The sequence below is a fragment of the Desmodus rotundus genome, chromosome 7 (assembly GCF_022682495.2).
Source record: "Desmodus rotundus isolate HL8 chromosome 7, HLdesRot8A.1, whole genome shotgun sequence".
Classification (NCBI taxonomy): Eukaryota; Metazoa; Chordata; class Mammalia; order Chiroptera; family Phyllostomidae; genus Desmodus; species Desmodus rotundus.
The window spans coordinates 110,442,598-110,458,999 of record NC_071393.1 but is presented as its reverse complement, the minus strand read 5'-3'; the positions used below and the strand labels follow the sequence as shown (position 1 = coordinate 110,458,999).

At 33.3% G+C, this 16,402-nt stretch overlaps 1 protein-coding gene across 3 annotated transcripts in view; it reads right to left on the bottom strand.

Annotated features, from left to right (window-relative positions):
* GPHN (gephyrin) overlaps positions 1–16,402 on the bottom strand; it is a 437,816-nt gene that overhangs the window by 240,148 nt on the left and 181,266 nt on the right. For all 3 annotated transcript variants that reach the window (XM_045201246.3, XM_071222011.1, XM_024568512.4), the window contains exon 4: positions 11,880–11,972. In XM_045201246.3, coding sequence (XP_045057181.1) covers positions 11,880–11,972 — 93 coding nt within the window. The remainder of the gene's footprint in view (positions 1–11,879; positions 11,973–16,402) is intronic.

The window sequence follows — 16,402 nt, the reverse complement described above, 5'->3', positions numbered from 1 at the left end:
CGCTGGTTGCAGGAGAAAATGCTTCATTGTTCGGTACTTGTCGGTTTCGGCTCTCATCACAAGTTCCAGAATGAATTAACTAGGAGTACCAACACACCACTATATATCTAGCCCAGACTTCTCCTCTGAACTCCAGATGCAAATATCTAACAGCCAACTTAACATCTACACTTGGTATCTTAAAGACAGTTCAAGTTTCCATGACCAAAGTAAAACTCCTGATCTTCCTCTTCAAACCTGCTCTTCCCAGTCTTTTACATTTTTAAATGAATGAAAAAATTCACAGAAATATATTTTATGACATAAGAAAATTATATGAAATCCAATCTCATTGTCTATAAATAAAGCTTGATCGGGGCACAGTAAAGCCCATTCATTTATATCCTCTTATGGTGGTTTCTGGGTTGGCAAGGGTGAGCAGTTATGATAGAGACCATATATTCCACAAAGCCTAAAACATTTACTATCTCTAAAGAATAAGTTTGCTGACCCCTGTCCTAAGGCATTCTTTTTGTTTAGAAAGCAAAGAATAATAACTAAAATTCAAACAAAAATAAACTAGAGTGTTATTGTTAATACTGTTGCTATTGGTGTACAAGGTAAACATATGAGGGAAGGTCCATTTATAATAGGATTTGTTTTCGGTATTATATAAAAGCAGCCCTCTCATTTCTCTAAATTTTAATGATGATATTCATTCATCTATCCAACACACAAAATAGCCCCATATTAAGGGACAGGGTATAGTATAGGAAAGACCTGAAAATGGCAGAAAGAAATGAGGAAAGAAAGTATTAGGGCCCAAAAATAAATCTCATATCAAAGTATCATAATACCCTGTTTAACAATAAGGGGAGCCCTGGCTGGTATGGCTCAGTGGATTGAGTGCCGGCCTGTGAACCAAAGGGTCGCCAATTCAATTCCTAGTCTAGGGCACATGCCTGGGTTGTGGGCCAGGTTCCCAGTGGGGGGCATGTGAGTGGCAACCACACATTGATGTTTCTCTCCTTCTCTTTCTCCCTTCCTCCCCCTCTCTAAAAACAAATAAATAAAATCTTTTAAAAAACCCAATAATTGGAAATTGGCATCATGTGAATCTCTTTTGAACTTCATCAATGGGATTTATACTAAAGTGACCTCATGATAATGGAGGTCTGTATACATGTAGCCTTAAATCTTAGCAAGCAATAGACACATTTTAATAAGATTCCATTATATTTATATAATATTCAAAACTAACAGTCATCCTCTTATTGGTTGTAATGCCTACACTTTGTAGAAAAGTATTTTTAAAATTTGCAAAATTGACCTATCTTCTCAGTACATAAAGTTTTATCCTGAGAATTATTACATAAAAGGATACTGTATCATACACTGCAATCAAAATAAATAAAATTATGTAGTTCATTTATCCTGAGAATTATGTAGTTTTATCCTGAGAGTTATTACATGAAAGGATATTATATCATATACTGCAATCAAAGTATGGAAAGTGGAAGAAGGTGGGGGGAAAATACACTTAAATCCCACTGACATCCATCACTACAATGCAATCTTCAATCCTCATATCATAGTATAATTTATTTCCTCTTATATCAGCTGGTCCTTTAGCACAATCAACTGCTTCTTCTGCATTACTGCCTTTGACTTTTGGTGTCTCTCTCTTTCTCTCTCTCCACCTCTCTCTCTCTCTCTCTCTCTCTCTGAAAAACTGATGAGAGTTCATTTTCAGAATCCACACTTCCAACAGCTTTACTGCTTCTTGCTTCTCAGCATTTTTTGAAGGAACTTAAATTCATCCTGTAAATTCTCATCAGTGTGTCTGTCATTAATGATTACCTAAAATGATTACTCCCCCCATTGGACATTTGTTCTCCATGCTTTAATAGCAGCCATATTCTTTCCAAGTTCCAACATGAGAAAATAATGCCTGTAAAATTATTAGAATAATTCCAAGTACTTTATTGTTATATGAATCTACTTTCTGACTCTCTGTTTCCTGTAAGTTTCCTTTTGGGGCAGGCAATAAAAAGTTACAAATATTTTGCCCTTCTAAATACAGTGATATAATTCTAAGAAGCTCAGAGGGCTTGACAGATATAAATCCATTTGTTGTCACAACATTTTGTGTGAAAAGCAACATTAAATCCATTTTATAGGTGGAGAGCTAACATAGAGAGATTAGTACACATTCATGATTTCAGACAATAATAATAAAGAAATATCCTGAAAACTTCATTCCTGAAAATATATCTCCACATAAATATTCTTTAGCACTTGTATCTGCAATTTATTTAATAATATTTAGTTGTCGACATCTTAGCATATATTTTGCAAAACTAAAGTATTCAGGTATGCCAGCCTCTGTACATTTTATGAAAGTACACTTATAAGGGTGAGCTGGAAAGATGATTTCAAGATTTTAGCATTCTGGCAGATTCAAGGCAAAAAATATCAATATTCAGCACACCATCTCTGTTTCTTTTAACTTTTCCACAACTACACTATTGTAAACTTTAGGTCCCATCTTGCTTGATTTTTTCCCCAAGGAAAAATTCTTTCAGTATTTATTCAATTATTATCTACTTATTTTTTAAACTAAAGCTCTTTCTATTTATATTGCAGGTAATAACAGCAAATATTTATGTAGAAAGTAAATATCATTTTTACTTATATTAATTAATATAATATAATTACCTTATGAGGGAAGTACTTTTATTCGCTCCATTTTTCACATGGAGAGAATAAAGTTGTGTAAGGTCACACGCTATTAAGATGTGAATCTAGTAATCTAGTATTCAACCCACAAAGTCCATGCTTTTAACCATTATGTTATAGTGCCTAGTGCCTCATATATGGTTATATGGGCAACACTACTTTTCTAGTAAGAGCTCTATTTAGACAGAGTTTTTGTCACAATAAATATATTTTTATTTTACTGATATAATCTCTCTTCCCCATAAGACCCCCGAAAAGCTGAGTACATATTCTGGTACACTGCAGGCATGTAATTAAGAAATATACTTAAGGGAAGATGAAGATAGCATTTTATTTATAGGCTCTTTATATATGACATTTTAAAAAAGATTTTATTACTTATTTTTAGAGAGAGGGGAAGGGAGGGAGAAAGAGAGAGAGAGAAACATCAATGTGTGGTTGTCTCTTGAATGCGCCCTACTGGGGACCTGCCCTGCAACTCAGGCATGTGCCCAGATCTGGAATGGAACCAGTGACCCCCTGGTTTGCAGGCCGACACTCAATCCACTGAGCCACAGCAGCCAGGGCTATATATGAAATTTTTATTTTTGCCTTATACTAAAAATTCTGACCCCGAGGATCAATGTGCTTTTTCCCTCTTTTGTGCGGCAATATGAAATGATAGCTTTTCAACATGATAGTTTTAAATGTAATGTAACTTACTGCCCTAATTACATCATCTTAATGGTTTAATTTTGTACCTGTAACTTTTCTATTGGTACAATTATACTAAAGAGCTTTTCTTTTTAATGCATAAATAAAATAGAGGGTAGCTGTTTTAGGAATGGCTGTGGCTGGTGGAAAAAAATGACTGCAAAAATAATACTAAAGTAAGTGGTCTTAAGGGAGAAATAGAATGTTTACCTTCAAATATTAGAAATGCCATGTAAAAGAGAAATTTAGCTTGTTTTGTGCACTGCAAAGGGCAGAACTAGGACTACTAGGTAGAAATTACAAGGCATCAAGTTTCAATTTGATATGTTTAGACTTTTAAACAATTAGAGTCCCACAAACAATGAACTCCCAGATGGAAGAAGCGGTGACTGAGATGTTCAGGCAAAGGCTGGGAATGATAAAAAGGACATGCTAGGACTCTGAACATAGCATCTCCTCCAACTCTGAGAAATTGTGATTTCTCAATTATTATATTGTTTGTAACTTTATGTAAAATGCTAAGCGAACTCAAGATTCAACATGGACAAAATCTATGATAAGAAAATATTCCTTGATTGTTTTTATTGTAAGATCAGTATTAACTGAAAAGGTTTCCAAACAACATATCAAAACTGGAATTTCACACTTCATAGAAATTTAAATCTAATTCGCAAACCATGGTGTAGATAGTAACTAGGTTTGCAAATTACAACAGGACTTTAAAAAAATACAGGGCATGAAAATAATCTTGAAAGAGAATGATGTTAGATCTGGGGAATGTACTGATATGCATTCGAATAAATTCCAAATCTCAAAAAGGGTCTATTTTTAGAGAGCTTTGATGGCCTGATTTTACTGTGTTGATAGTAGACTTCTGAATCTGGCTTCTAAAGAATCTCTGAATAATGACAGTTGCTGTTTTTCATCTCTACAGATGGTACTCTAGCTGTTCTAAGAAAGATTAAAATAACATAGGTCTAGTTTATCCATCCTTCTATATAAAGTGAATTCTCTACTCTTGCCAGAAAGATTTTCTTAATTGTATCTTCCTCTGTAGCTTGTTATACATTTCCCCTTCTTCTTTACTTCTATCAGTACTGTCCTCTTCTCTCCTAATCTAAATACTATTTTTCTCCCTCAATTTTAGGTTAAATTCTACTTGTATAAAAATTTTCCCAACTACTTGGCTCTCTCTTAATTTTCCCTTTTAAAGACACCTTTTGCACTGAAATGGCTGAACATTTCTGGTACTAGTTTTATATTCTTTGGTTTGTAAAGCTGCTATTTTAGGAGTACATGTACTTTAGCATTCACTCATTAAGGCCTAAAGTGCTTGATAAATACTTGTTAAATGGGACAAAGACTATGAATGTTTTCTTTGGTATTTTAACTGCTTTTCAATGCATAATGCAAAATAATTATAAACCCCATGATATAGTGGGCTATTACAAAAATGTTATCCTATCACATATCTGAGCCATTTAAAGCCATTTTCCAACAATTGTAAACTACAGAGAAATTAGAGACCTAAAGCAAAATAAATAATCCATGTTCTTCATATCATACAGATCACAGGTGGCAAATACAAGGCCCGTGGGCCAAATCTGGCCCTCCACCTTGTTATATCGGGCCCGACACCTTGTTTCTACCCAGCAGCAGCGCCGAGCTCTCACTTAACTGTTAACGAGTAGTTACATTTATACAGTCCTAAAATTACATTTGGCCCTTTGAAGGCAACTGTAAGGCTGATGTGGCCCCTGGTGAAAATGAGTTTGACCCCCTGAAATAGATTATAGAAATTCTTAATATTGTCCCTTTGCCCTATACCTTGGTGGAAAAATGTTGACTTACATTTTTACTTTTTCAGATGTATGTACCAGATATATTAGAAGCTAACATATAAGAAGTACAACAGTAAATAGCAGATTTATTTGGGGCTGCCATGTCTAAGTAGAGATAATAGGTAGTAACATTAATTAAATGAGAAAGAAAAAGGTTAAGAAACAAAAATGTTTACCAAACATCTAAAAGGTACCAGGCACTGCACTGGTACCTTTTACATGTATTATAGTCACTAGCTTGGATGACCCTGGGCAAGTCAATTAATTGATCTGTGTCTCAGTATCTCCATCTTTAAAAGAGATCCAACAATAGTACCTGCCTCAATAAATTAACCTATGCTTAAAACAGCACCTGACACATACTAAGTTCTACATACAAGTGCTAGTTATTATTATTATTAGCTACTTTTATCTCAATTATTAGAAAAACAACCTTAAGAGGTAGGAATTAGCTAATTTAGCAAACGAGAAAATTGAACTTTGAATAGGTTAATTTGCCATAATTTCATAGTTAGTAGTAGAGTTGGGGTTCAAATTCAGTTCTGACTTTATAGTTTTAATGTTTCCACTATAGCATATTGCATTGCATGCCAAAATGTTTAGACAAAGATAAGACAAAGAAACATATTTGCCATTTTCAAGACTACTTTATAAAAATTATAGAAAGAGCTCCTTAATATGGCATGAAATATAACTTTCTCTGACCATAAAGTAGCAGTATATTTTATTCAACTTATTTTTAAATAGTTCAAGTATAAGGCTTTCTTGTATTCTGCTCTATTATCAATTCCATATTGTTGAGTTATTCTATTCATACAGAACAATTTTATGATACTCAAAATCCTAGCTCAATATAGTTATTCTTAGCTTTGCACATATAACAGGTATTTTATTTAGTCAAAACAATCCTACAGCTATAAAATAAATATTCAGTACCAGTATAAGATATTTTGCCAGGGAAGTAATCAACATTTTCTAGACAATACTGATATATACTTGAGAACAAGTATATACAATGTCTGGCACAAATAATGCCCCTTTTTATTACAAAATCATAAGCATGTAATTCTGTAACATAACAGTATCATATTCAAGCACACCATAGGACATTTTGGGTGAAATGTTCAAATTAAAACTATAAATTATTACACCCATAGTATTACCCTACCAACCACACACAAGCAGGTGTTACTTCTGCCGACCCTGTATTTTAAATGACATAAGTTAGAGACCAAATTCTTTCAAAAACAATATCATTGACTATGTTTCCTATGCTTTACTTACTTCACCGTGACTATTTTGTAACTGCCAATTTGTGCTTCTCAGTCCCTTCACCTCAATATTGCAGTAAATATGTGTGGTACCAAATGGGGTGTTAGAAATATTGAGGGGAACATTATGTAAAATATATGATTGTCTAACTACTAAGCTGTACACCTGAAACCAATATAAAATAAAATTGAAAGAAAAATTTCTTTCAAAAACAGAAACTATTAAACATGGTGTTTTTGCTATGTTGCTGTAACGTAGGAGAGTTTTTCTGATTGCTAACATGTCAAATGTTAACTTTTAGGTGAAGCTGTTAGCTGTCAATTTTCATGAGTACCACTCATTAACATACAGTCAGTAACTCAGGGCAATTATGTCTCCTTCCTTTAACTTACACAGTATTCATGTTTTTAAAGTGTTATAAGAAAGAAAAACGGTTAATGACTGCATGAACTCACACCTTATTAGGTGTGAGTATAATGATTACATGTATAATGATTTACATGTAATCATTATACTCACACCTAAAATTATAAAATATATAAATTTCAACAAATTGATTATAAAACATTTTATAAAATAAATATTTTTTCTGTGGTTTGATATTTTTGAAAATATTACCCATAACCTAAGTGAAAAATATTTGTGGACAGGCTTAGATCTGTTCCAAAAAATACAATGTAAATATTATATAGGCTATAAGCAGAATATGACTTCTGAAAATCATAGTCTTTCCCTAGAAATTCATCCTTTGTACCAGTCTATGAGTATTCTCCCCTTTCACTGGTCATTCAGCACTGGTCATTTTGTCAGATGTCTCTTTGCTTATATAATGAAGCATAGCATCCTTTTAAATGAATATCCCTTATATCAAGTTTATAGTTTTCTGAAATTTTTGCTATTCCTCTTTTTGTTTATCTCATAATGACCATTTATATCAGGAGGGTTTTTTTAGGAGGTATTGCTAAGAATGACAGTTTGAAAATCTTTTAATAGAGAGATTTTACACACTGTAGAATAAATCCATTAATTTGACCAGTTTTGAAAGTTGAAAATTTTATACATTATTTAGAATAAGGGCTCTTTTATTTTTGTTACACTATATTGTCTATTAAATCAATGGGACAATACATTTCATTACGGAAAAAAAAAGGGTTTTTTTAAGCTCCTTCTAAAATTCAAGAAATGAAACCCAACATCATTTCAGATTACTAAAAACAAAGCTAAAAATCAATAAAAGTCAATTAAACATCAATTTAAAAAGTCAATAAAAATGTGAGTAAAGATGAATTACCATTGTCCAACAGAACAGGGGCTGGCAAACTTTTTCTGCAAAGAGTCAGATGGTAAATATTTTAGGCTTTGCAGGATATAGAGTTTTGATTACAAGTACTCAACTCTGCTTTTGTAGCCACAGGCAATATGTAAATGAATTAGTGTGGCTATGTTCCAATAAAACTTCATCTGTGAACAGCGAAATTGAATTTCAAATAATTTTCATGTGTCACAAAAAATTATTCTCCTTTTGAGTTTTTCCAGTCATTTAAAAATGCAAAATCCATGCTTCAGCTCACAAGTCATACAAAAAGATGACAGGCTGGATTTGGCCTACAGGCCATAATTTGCCGACCCCTGTGATAGATTGTTTCTTGAGGATAGGGGCTACACCTTATTGTTTTAACTCTAGCACCCAGTATGGCATCAAATACATATTAATAATTAAAAATACCAAACTTGATGAATGAATGAGTGGATGAAAACTAAAATGTATTATAGGCTTTGATTTAACTTTAATTCATGATCAAAATAATATATTAATATACAATCCTTTATTCTGGTAAAGCATAGTACTCAAAAGTGATGAAAGTTATTTTTACCTTATAAATATTAAGTAGCTTAATATTTTCTAATTTATTAAACAACATATTAAACATTTCTTTGTAATTGTGAGGATCTTTTAATGCTTCTGAATGTTTTATTCTCTTCTAGAATTTATGACTAAAAGGTTTTCACTTCACCTCACTTATATACCCTTAATTATACTTTTATTTTTAAAAAGTAATTAAAAACTACATAATAATACCTATTTTGGAAATAAATCATATTGAAAAGATAATGGGACATGAAGAGATAATACTTTGTATGGTAATGAGTTCTTATGTTCCACAGAATATTATAATAATTAGCATTTCACTAATGCCAACAGATTATGCAACCTTTTTATAAGATCAGAGATAATGCAATTAATTTTTTTAAAAATAAAGCTTTTCATATGAAAATAAAACTAAAAAGTAGAACAGTATGGATTATTATGCTGTATGTTAGTTTTGACAGTATCTCATGTTAAAGGCAGAGAGCAAGCCAGCAGGCATGTAACAATCAGACGAACTATATTCTAAGATACAAGGCCTAAAAACAGAAACTCATAATTTAGAAAAATCAATTGATTGCATTATGCCTATAAAATATGTAAGTAGGATATACTTTTCTAAACTTGCTATTCCTTATTTTTTAAATAGACCTGGGAAGAAATCTAAGTCTATTAAACTTTTCATTTTCTCTACAGTTAATTCCCACTGATAAGTTTAGAATGCTTTATTTCTTTCATTCAGTTGATTTCTGCCTTCATTTTTTCCTAACAACACACACATATCACAAACAATCATCCTTTCTCATTATAGATAAAACTAATTATTGAAAATTGCTCACTGTAAAATATTAGTACCTGAAGGGAGAAGTTTTATATTATTTTACATTTACCATTAATATTTGTGTTTTCTATTAGTAACTTCTGAATCTATTTAAAAATATTTGCAACCCTAAGTTTTATATAGGTAAATGTGGTCGAGAAATAGTTTCCTCTCTTTTTAGGCATAATTGTGTAAGACAAACAAGTTAAAGACAAATAACTATATTATTATAAGCTCAAAATTATATTTCTGGATTCCAACATCTCAGTTGTTTTTAAATATTACAAGAATTGCAACTATTCATGGGTGTAGAGGAAATGGGAAATTAGTAGAATTATTTTGGGGGGCTCTATATTGCTTTCATATTTACTTTTTCAAAGGTTTAACAGTCCAATGGACTTTTGCTGTACATAATCATACCATATGTATTTACATATAAAATATAAAGTGATTATATTAAAGATCAAGAATTCACAATGAGGTAATCACCTATTTTCAAAAACAGAGAATACATATTCATGTATATTTTAAAATTGTTAAAAAATAACCTAATACAATTTTACCAAGTTGGTTGCTATGGGTATATATGGATATAAGAATATAAGAACACCTCAAAGTTTTACAGGTGGCTGAAGAATAAAGAACTTCTCAAGATCATAGAAAGGGATAGACTCTTGTCAACTAACAGTCCCCCAAAAGGGAATGGGAGAATAAACACATATTAGAATGGTAGAAATTCAAGACTCCTGATTTATATGGAGATGCAAAAAGTAAAATACAAAGCTTACTATATCAAAATTTAAAATAATAGGATTGTGACAATTTCACGGATATACTTTAAATCTAGTATAAGATTTTTGGTTCATTTGGTAGTTACACACAAAAAATACTACTAGATTTGTCCACTTGGTAGTTAAGTAGTAACTAATAAAAAATCTTTACCCCTTATAAGTTAACCCTTACATAGCACTAGTACTGAATCCTCCATTTCCCCTGGTAGATAGGCACTTTCATTTCACTCCTCTTACAGGAATCTGAGGCACAGAGCAGTTTCGTCTGTAGCTACTTTGTTAGTAAGTAGCAGAGTCACACAGAATTCAAAGGTTTGAATTTTCAGCCTAGCATTTTGGTATTGAAACTCCATAGATTACAATAATACTAAACGTTGTGGTATAAATTATTTCCCCATACTTAAAAATAATGTTATTATCTGGTTATAAATGAATTCATGGTAACTTTTTTATACTTTTCTTATGTGAAAATAAGTAATATGAAAATATCAAACCATCACACACAAAAATGGAGACATATAAACTTAATTTCATTTACGTCAAACACAACACCTAACTCCAAAAATCAGTATCTTCACATGTGTAGGCAATTTTCTTATAAACAAAACACAACAAACACAAACACATCTCTACGGGAGATAGCTTCCCTCCAACTGTACATATTCAGTTAGTCTCACAGTTTAAAAGAATGTACAAGTTGGTCAAAGGACCATTTCCCCTTAGGGCCCAGAAACTAAATTATGCAAGGATGACTGCATTTTTAAACAGCTGAAGGTAAGAATTTCTCCATACAACATTATTCTAATTCACTTAAAAGTAAAACCATTTTATTTATAAGCCTACTTATAATAGTATCCGAAAAATTTCTGTCATGATTTTTACATAGAGTAGAAATTAATTTAAAACTTGTTTAAAAATTTGTAATTTCATATACTAAAACAGTGGTTCTCAAAGTTTGGAAGTAGGGTCTATGGGCCAGTAACATCTGCATCACCTGGGGCTTTGTTAAAAATGCAAAATCTCAGCAACCATTGCAAATTTTACTGACTAAAACACTCTGTGGGTAGTGGCCACAATCTGTTTTAACAAGCACACTTTGTGGTGCAGGATAAAGTTTGAAAAGGACAGTATAATATTTAATATGTGTAGAGCAAAAGTATCCTGCTATTAATAAGATAGTAGACAGTGTACTGGTTTGAAAATAGAAGGACACAGTTAACATTAACTTGAAATTCAGCCAAGAAACACTTTTTGGGGGAGGTAAAGGAAACAATGCATATAACTCTGAAAATGACACCGGGTTTATGGCTTCCTTAAAAAGACTTTTGCCCCTGTACCACTGAGCACTGGCTACTCTTCATTCTTTCCCTAATTTCCTACCCAACCCCCCTGTGCAAAGGTTGAGGTAATTCTTGTGGCATAAAGCCTAGATATTAATTCTGCTTTTGACTTATTACATCCACATTTAAAATTATAGAATATACAACTTTTTCTCATTGAAAGAACTGTAATACTGGTATAAATATTCTATTGCAACCATTCTACTGTGCTTTAACACCAGTGACAAGTGTATCTAAAGAGAAATCAGATACATTCTGAAGTACATTAAGAAAGCACATCAGACCAGATATCATGCTAAGAGTCGGAGTTCTGTTATCACCTCCTTTGACAACATGCCTGAATTTTAGCTGATAACCAGAAACCACTGAGCAAATGCAGAAGTATCTTCTGGATCAGCTCACTCTTCCTCATATTCTATCACTTCTAGTTTAAGTACAAAGAAAAAAGTCAAGAAACATTTTTTTTAGATAATTTGTCCACAGCAAGTTTTTCACACCCTTAGCACACAAATACAAGAAAAGCATATTCTATCTCACCTCTGGAGTGACATCTCGTGGTGCAAACCCTGTTCCTCCAGTTGTTAATATCAAATTAAGTTCCTTTTCATCACACCAATCTATCAGGGTTTCCTGAAAGAAAACAGTAATAATGTCACATGCAGAAGGATGTTTCTGTCTGCTCAAAACATCCACATACTCAAATATATTATGTATAGTAAAGAAAAACACATTCTTTTCAACAATAAAAATAAAAATAAAAAATTTGAAGCACAATTCATGGAACAATTTCACTGTTATGAAAACACACTGCAGTTTTGGGTACTTATTTTACTCACAGAAAATAAGGCAGTTTCATTTTTAGTTTTCTGAGGAAATGCCATACTGTTTTCCACAGTGGCTACACTAGTCTGCATTCCCACCAACAGTGCACTAGGGTTCCCTTTTCTCCACAACCTCGCCAGCACTTGCTGTTTGTTGATTTGGTTATGATGGCCATTTTGACCAGTGTGAAGTGGTATCTCATTGTGGTTTTAATTTGCATCTCTCTGATGGCTAGTGATGCTGAGCATCCTTTTATATGTCTCTGGGCCCTCTGTATGTCCTCATCGGAGAAGTGTCTGTTCAGGTCCTTTGCTCATTTTTTAATTGGGTTATTTGTCTTCCTGGACTGGAGTTGTGAGAGTTCCATATATATTTTGGATATCAAACCCTTGTCTGAGGTATCACTGGCAAATATGTTTTCCCATACAGTTGGTTCTCTCTTCGTTTTAATGCTGTTTTCTTTAGCTGTGTGGAAGCTTTTTATTTTGATGAAGTCCCATTTGTTTACTTTTTCCTTTATGTCCCTTGCCCTAGGGGATAGATCAGTGAAAATATTGCTGCTTGGAATATCTGAGATTTTCCTGCCTATGATCTCCTCTAGGAACTTTTATGGTGTTACAACTTATATTTAAGTCTTTTATCCATATGCAAGCATCAAAGTCTTGAAAGTAAATGTGAACACATTTACCTTCAATGAAATACTGTAAGTTTATAATTAATGTTTGTTATGTACTCATATGGTATATCTAAGTTATTTTAAAATATTTTATCATTTATGCTATTACTGTGATCCCAATTTCCCCCTTTCACATATCTAAGTTCTTTTCAGCCATTCAAAATATACTCAGGTGTAAAAAACTGAGCACTATCTATGTGTCCATTATATGATCTCATTATTAAAAACTGCACCAATCCTGCCCCACAAATATTCACACTTCAATTTCATATTTAAAGAAAGAGACTCACTCATTTTTCATTAATGGATTCTGAGAGATCAAGAAACTTATTTGCTTATGGGCTCAGAACCTAAAGGAGAAAGAGCTAGGATTCAAACTCGATCTGTGGGATCCTCAATGTATGTTCCCCTATGTTTTGCATGAGATTGTCAATATTTTCTGCTAAGTCTCAAGCTCATTAGGGAAGTTTTACAATATTTTGGGATTTATTTTACATGGTTGCCTTAAATAAAAGATGTAGGAATAAATGATTGCTTACAGTTTTTTTCCCCACAATACTATGACACGTATAGAGACTAGCATTACAGAATTATATACTAAAAAAGTTTGTAGTAGAGACCTTCTAAGATTTGGCTCTTATCAAATGCTTTTCCACATCTCTTGATATGATCATGTGATTTTTGTCTTTACTTTTGTTTATATGATGTATTAGTTTATTGATTTGTGAATATTGTACCATCCTTTCATCCCTGGGATGAATCCCACTTGATCATGGTGTATGATCTTTTTAACGTATTGCTGGATGTGGTTTGACCATATTTTGTTGAGGATTTTAGTGTCTATGTTCATCAGCAACATTGGCCTGTAATTTTCTTTCTTTGTTTTGTCTTTATCTGGTTTTGGAATTAGGATGATGTTGGCTTCGTAAAAAGAGTTTGGGAGTCTTCCTTCTTCTTGGATTTTTTGGAATAGTCTGAGAAGGATAGGTGTTAGCTCTTCCTTAAATGTTTTGTAAAATTCTCCTGTGAACCCATCAGGACCAGGGTTTTTGTCTGCTGGGAGTTTTTTGATTACCTCTTTGATTTTATCAGCTGTTATTGGTCTGTTCAGGCTTTCTGATTCTTCTTCATTCAGTTTTGTAAGATTATATTTTTCTAGAAATTTGTCCATTTCACTCTGGTTTTCAAATTTCTTGGCATACAGTTGTTCATAATAATTTCTTACAATCCTTTGTATTTCTGTGGTATCCATCGTTATCTCTCCTCTTTCATTCCTGATTGTGTTTATTTGGGTCCTCTTGCTTTTTTTCTTGATGATTCTGCTTAAAAGCTTGTTGATTTTGTTTATCTTTTCAAAGAACCATCTCCTGGATTTATTGACTCTTTGGAATGTTCTTTTAGCCTCTAAGTCATTTAATTCTGCTCTGATTGTGGTTATCTCCTTCCTTCTACTTGCTCTGGGCTTTGTTTGTTGTTGTTCTTCCAGTTCTTATAGATGTAGGTTGTTTATTTGAAATGTTTCTATCTTTTTTTAGGTACGCCTGTATCACTAATCCTCTCAGGATTCCCTTTGCTGTGTCCCATAAGGTTTTGACTGTTGTTAGTCCATTTTCATTTGTTTACAGAAACTTTGATTTCTTCTTTGATCTCATTATTAACCCATTCATTGTCTAATAGGATGCTATTCAATCTCCATGAATTTGAGTGTTTTTGAGTTTTTTCCTCTAGGTTGGCTTCTAGTTTCAGGCCCTTGTGGTCCAAGAAAATGCATGATATGATTTCAATTTTCTTGAGTTTGTTGAGGCTTATTTTGTCCTAATGTGGGTAATGTTTAAAAATGTTCCATGTGCATTTGAAAATAATGTGTATTTTGCTTCTTTGGGATGAAAGGTTCTATATATACTTGTTCAGTCCATTTGATCTAGGGCATTGTTCAATGCCACAATATCCTTGCTGATGTTTTGTTTGGAAGATCTACCGATTGTGGATAGTGAGGTGTTAAAATCCCCTAGTATAAGTATGTTGCTGTCTATATCTTTCTTGAAGTCCTCCAAGATTTTCCTTATACATTTGTGTGCTCCTATGTGGGGTGCATATATGTTTACAATGTTCTTATCTTCTTGAAAGATTCTTCCCTTGAGTATTATGAAGTGTCCTTTGGTGTCTCTTCTTATGGCTTTTGAAGTCTATTTTGTCTAAGTATTTCTACCCCAGCTTTTTTTCTTGTCCATTTACTTGGAATGTTTTTTCAATCCTTCACTTTCAGTCTGTGTAGGTCTTTTTTCCTGAGGTGGGACTCTTGTAGGCAACATATGTGTGGGTCATGTTTTCTTATTCATTCTTCTACTCTATGTCTTTTGCTGGGGCATTTAATTCATTTACGTTTAAGGTTATTATTCATTTTACCCCCTTTACACTTGTGTTCTCTCTCATGCTCTTTTCCTTCCTCATAGCAGTCCCGTTAGCATCTCTTGCAGTGATGGTTTGGTGGGGGTGTATTCTTTCAGCCTTCTTTTGTCTGGGAAACTCCTTATTTGGCCTTCCATTTTGATTGAGAGCCTCACTGGGTAGAGTAGTCTTGGTTGCAGGCATTTGCTTTTCATTGCTTGGAATATTTCTTGCCATTCTCTCCTGGCTTTCAGTGTTTCTGTTGAGAAATCAGCTGCTGGCCTTATTGGAGTTCCTTTGTATGTTACTTCTCATTTCTCCCTTGCTACTTTTAAGATTCTCTGTCTTTAAAACTTGGCATTTTAATGATGATGCATCTTATAGTAGGCCTCGTTGGGTTCATCTTGATGGGGACCCTCTGTGCTTCCTGCACTTGCGTGGATTTTCCCCTCTCCAAGTTCAGAAGGTTTTCTGTCATCATTTTTTCAAACAAGGTTTCTATTCCTTACTTTTTTTCTTCTCCTTTTGGTATTCCTATGATTTGAATGTTGTTGTGTTTCATGTTGTCTGCAGTTCCCTTAAGCTATCTTCATATTTTTTGAGTCTTTTTCATGCTGCTGCTCTACCTTGGTGTTTCTTTCTACCTTGTCTTCCAGCTCACTGATTTGGTCCTCTGCTTCATCCAGCCTGATTGTAATTCCTTCTAGTGTGTTTTTTCATTTCAGATATTGTATTCTTCATTTCTTTCCGGTTATTGTTTATAGTTTCTATTTCCTTTTTCATAGTGTTGTAGTTATCACTCAGTTCCTTGTAGCTGCCTGTGAGTTCCTTGAGCACCCTTATAACCATTCTTTTGCATTCTATATGTGATAGTTTTCTTGTCTCCATTTCATTTGGCTCTTTTAGGGGGGAGTCTTCCATTCTTTCAATTGCAGGTTCTTTCTTTGTCTCCTCATTTTAGGTGAGTCTTTTTGTTTGTTTCTGTGATTCCTGATGCTCTTTGTAGGGTGAATTTCTATGGTAGGAGTTCTGTGGGACTCAGCAGTATGATCTTTTTGATCTCCTTGTCTGCATGTTCCAGGGTTGTCCTTTATTCCATTTGTGTGGGCTCTCTTGCTGTACTTGGGTTTTACCTGTTGGTGGCTCCTTTGTTGGCAGATTCTTTCCTCCAGTG